Source organism: Homarus americanus, unplaced genomic scaffold (assembly GCF_018991925.1).
Source record: "Homarus americanus isolate GMGI-L3 unplaced genomic scaffold, GMGI_Hamer_2.0 scaffold4697, whole genome shotgun sequence".
Classification (NCBI taxonomy): Eukaryota; Metazoa; Arthropoda; class Malacostraca; order Decapoda; family Nephropidae; genus Homarus; species Homarus americanus.
The window spans coordinates 89,978-94,263 of record NW_024750468.1 but is presented as its reverse complement, the minus strand read 5'-3'; the positions used below and the strand labels follow the sequence as shown (position 1 = coordinate 94,263).

The window sequence follows — 4,286 nt, the reverse complement described above, 5'->3', positions numbered from 1 at the left end:
GATGAAGTTGAACTTCCTGAAGACAATTACCCGAAGATTTAAAAGCTTCCCAAGAAAGGGTTGACAAAGATCCACTACCAGCTTCAAAGAGCCTGAAAGTTCTCGGTGAAGTGATGAAGTGCAAACCATGATGTCAAAAGTAAGCAAGGGTTCAAGGATAGTGAGGATAAGGTCTGCTGCATAACCTCTGCGGGAAGAAGGTTGGTCACCTACAGAATGGATATAGAATCCCGGAGAAAAGAATTCAGAGGAGAATGACAATATCTTAACTGCATTAGGAACTCTGTACAGAGTATTGAAGCTTGAAAGATCCTAATCTGCACACCGAGAGACGAGAGTGAGGGCGATATGATCAAGGTGTATAAATGGAAGTCAGGTTGTCGTGATATAAACAAAAAGCGGTGGTTTTTTAACTCGCCAGAATGGCTCGAGGGTTAGGATGACGCGTCACATCTATAAGAGATAAACCCGCAACGTGGGACTCACGCAACGTTTATTGGCTGATATGGGTCAGCTCAAAAGAGACACCGTTAACCAATATCATATCCCATTACATGTATACAATATACGTCAGTTAGTACACACTGCATGGTTATTACCCGAATTGTCTTACACTATGCACGGATGTAGTTCACAGCATTTCACCATAATACAAAATGATTCACTGGTGATCTTTCACCATGTGTGGCTTATATTCTCTTAATTTTAGTATTTCCAAGTAATTTTGAAGTTACCAGTGGTATACCAAAGGAGCTGACCATCATTGCCAACCAGAGGCGCCGTCCTGTTTATCTATCAACAATTAACTTGTTAGCGTCCAGATCAGCGACCAGATGGGTTCAGAGGTCGCGGCGTATGAGGTCGCAGACTTAGGCAGCGGTATACGAGACATTTCGTTAACGAACATTAAACGGTGCCCTCGAGGAAACAGATCTTGGTAACAGGTCGGAGAAACTCGCGGACAGCAGTGTGAACACGAACCTGAAGGACGAGACCATCTGCACTAGCAATCGCTTCGACAACCCGACCAAGGGGCCACATGCCACGAGGAAGGGTTTCTCCGGTAATGAGAATAAGATCGTTGACTTTGATGCATGGGCACCCAGTTGTTGCGACTACAGACAGTGCATGCCTTGGAGATCTTATTCAGCAGAACACGACACTTACAGTAGGTGTCCAGAAATTTTGACGCAACAATTAAGGCGTGTGTTCCCTTTCAGAATGTCCTGCATGTACTGTATGTATTTCTCTTACAATTAGCGTAGTCATCGGACGTTCACGTGGAAGCAGTATTGGCCCATCATGTGTCGCCGCCCATTCACGGTGTAGCCTTCCTCCAACCCTCATCAGGCCATCCTTAGACATGTATGGTTCTAGGCGATAAAGTTCACTCTGGCGTGTCAACCTTTTTTTCTTTTTGCATTGAGCTTCATTTCTTGTTGGTACCGCTCTCTCTGTATCACTCTACACATTCCTGTCTTTGCTTGGCGTAACTCTGAAACACTTAACTCGATGATGTTTGCTGTTGGTGTTTTATCTTTAACGATGTTGATAACCCTCCGAATCCAAGCTTCTCCTCTTTCAAGCTGGAGCCAAGAGGAGTACTTTTCCCACAGGCACTGCAAGGGTTCTTTGGTTCTGTCTACTATGGAGGTCAGTGAAGTCACGTCCCCTTTCACTTCAGGATCGCCCTCGAGCTCCATGTCAACTTGCGGTGCCTTTGGCCAATGCTTGGGAGGTAGCCTAAAAACCATGGACCCGGGACAATCTTCCAGCATCTGAAAGGCGGTTACTCCTCGTGTTGCATCATCTGCCGGGCTCTGCTCTGAGCTGACATGTCTCCATTTCCTCATGTCCGTGAGCTCTCATATAACCGACATTCTGTTTGCAACAAAGGTGTGGAAGCGTTTCCCAGCGTTACCAATATACTTCAACACTATCATACTATCCGTCCAAAACACAGAGTCTACCAGTGGTACACTGAGTTTGTCGAACTGTTGTGTCAGCATGTGCTTCCTGTATGGCAGCATAAAGTTCTAGCCGTGGTATGGTTTGTTGCTTTAAAGATGCTAGTCGGGCTCTGCCACACATCAAGGTTAATTCTTCCTTCTTGGTCTACAGTCCTCAGGTAGGTGACAACTGTATAAGCTAATTGTGAAGCGTCACATATGTGGTGCAACTGAGTGCGGCTCAGACCAACTTGTGTATAGCAGCGTGGAATCTTGAAGTCCTGCAGCAGTTTCAGGTCGGACAACCAACACTCTCACAAGTCTAGGTTGTGGTCAAGAAGAGGTAAGTCCCAATTTTCTTGTCTCCTGCACTCGTTCTGGAAGATGAACTTTACCTTTGCAGCAAACTGGTCGTTTTCCAAGTTTCACATCACTCCCAGGGCTCTCTCTGAGGGCAAATTGTCTTAGGTGAAGTCCACTGCCTTGATACCGGTGTGCCGCTTTTCCATGAGGATAGTGCTGAGTACTCCTTTGTGATTACTTATCCATTTTGTAAGCTTGAATCCCACTCTTAGCAAGAGTTCTTGCAGCTGATGTGCCATGGAGATTGCTTCTTCAGTATCAGTACCAGACACAAGCAAGTCATTCACGTAAAGCTCTCTCTAGCTCTGGTGGTCGCTACAGAGAATTCTAAATCATAATCCCGGAAAGTTCTCTTCAATGCATAAGTAGCACACCCTTCCAAAGATATGCAGTGCCATTCGGTAGGCAGTTGGGGGTCCCGACAAAATCTAATGAGGACTCCAAAGAGTTTGTTGTTAAAGTCTGGTCCTTTAAGTATCTCGTTGTTTAGTGACACACTGACAAATGTTGCAGCACAATCGAAAACAATGCTAGTCTTCTCTGGTTTGTTTGGATTTAGTATTGGATGATGAGGCAGGGGCCAAGTTCTTCCAGGAATTGCTGTTAGTTCCCCCTTTGGCACCTTCTCCTCGAAGCCCTTAGTGATCACCTGTCCAATTTCTGCAACATATCTTGATTTCAGCTCTGCATTTCTTAAGAGGCGTTTTCTCAGACTATTCAGACGCCCGACATCAAGTGATCTGTTGTCCGGTAGGTTAGGTGGTTTTCGCCGGAATAGAATGGGAAACCGGCAGTGTCCATTTATCATCGGACTTATCGATGACCAGGCCTGGACTACTCTTTTGTCCTCCAGCAACACTGGCGCATCATTTTATATATATATATATATATATATATATATATATATATATATATATATATATATATATATATATATATATATATATATATATATATATATATATATATATATATATATATATATATATATATATATATATATATATATATATATATATATATATATATATATATATATATATATATATATATATATATATATATATATATATATATATATATATATATATATATATATATATATTTTTTTTTTTTTTTTTTGTAATCTCCAATTCCCAACGCGCCTTACTTGTGCCTCTAAATGTGTCTCAGCAGGGGGACAGTCGGTGTTGAGCCCATGTCAGCAAGAGTAGTATATTTTCATGGGCCATTGGACCTTTTACAGTCCATCCGAGTTGAGTCCCCACTGGAAATAGTGCTCCGTCTCGTCCTGTCCGGCATTCTAATGGAATCAAGGCTCTTGGACAGTAATTCAGCGTCTTGAACATCAGACACAGGTGGTATGATTTCTCGAAGATTTTCCCAATCCATTACAATTCAGTGGTTCCTAAACTAGGGGGGGGCGAAGGGGGGCCGTGAAGTGGGTACAATGTGGGTACTGGGAGGGGTGAAGCCATCTACCAAAATTTGCTATTTTTTGCTCAAAAAGAATAGAATGAAGAGACTCTTTCAAGAGTAACTCTCTCTCTGTTTGAATCTTCCTCAATTCCGTGCAAAACCAAAGTATAGTAGTCACCCTTATCCGTTTTCTATCATTTTATCTCTCTCTCCTTACGCGTCTTTTCCATGTCGTGGATACCATACTGACTCTCACACTACTCGTATGTTTCACAACACTACCAGCCACCGATCCTCCCTCATCTTCAGATACGGTATGGTAAGATTTATCTCAAACTGTGTGTTTTAGTCTGGATTTCTTCTCTTTTAATGATTTTTTTTATTAATTTTGCTTATAACTATGATGTGATGTATAATACCCACTCCACGAGAAAGTTTATTGTGGTTTCTTATTTAATCAGTCTTTTAGTTAGGTGTGTGACTGTGCAGTGTGTTTTATAACTGTGTGGTGTGTGACTCCGGTGTGGCTGTGCCGTGGTGTGTGACTGTGTGGTG

At 42.5% G+C, this 4,286-nt stretch overlaps 1 protein-coding gene across 1 annotated transcript; it reads right to left on the bottom strand.

Annotated features, from left to right (window-relative positions):
- Positions 1–1,400: 1,400 nt before the first annotated feature.
- Positions 1,401–1,853, bottom strand: LOC121854075. The gene has a single exon (XM_042348465.1). It carries the CDS (start codon positions 1,851–1,853, stop codon positions 1,401–1,403), a length of 453 nt encoding a protein of 150 aa, XP_042204399.1.
- Between the last annotated feature and the right edge of the window lie 2,433 nt (positions 1,854–4,286).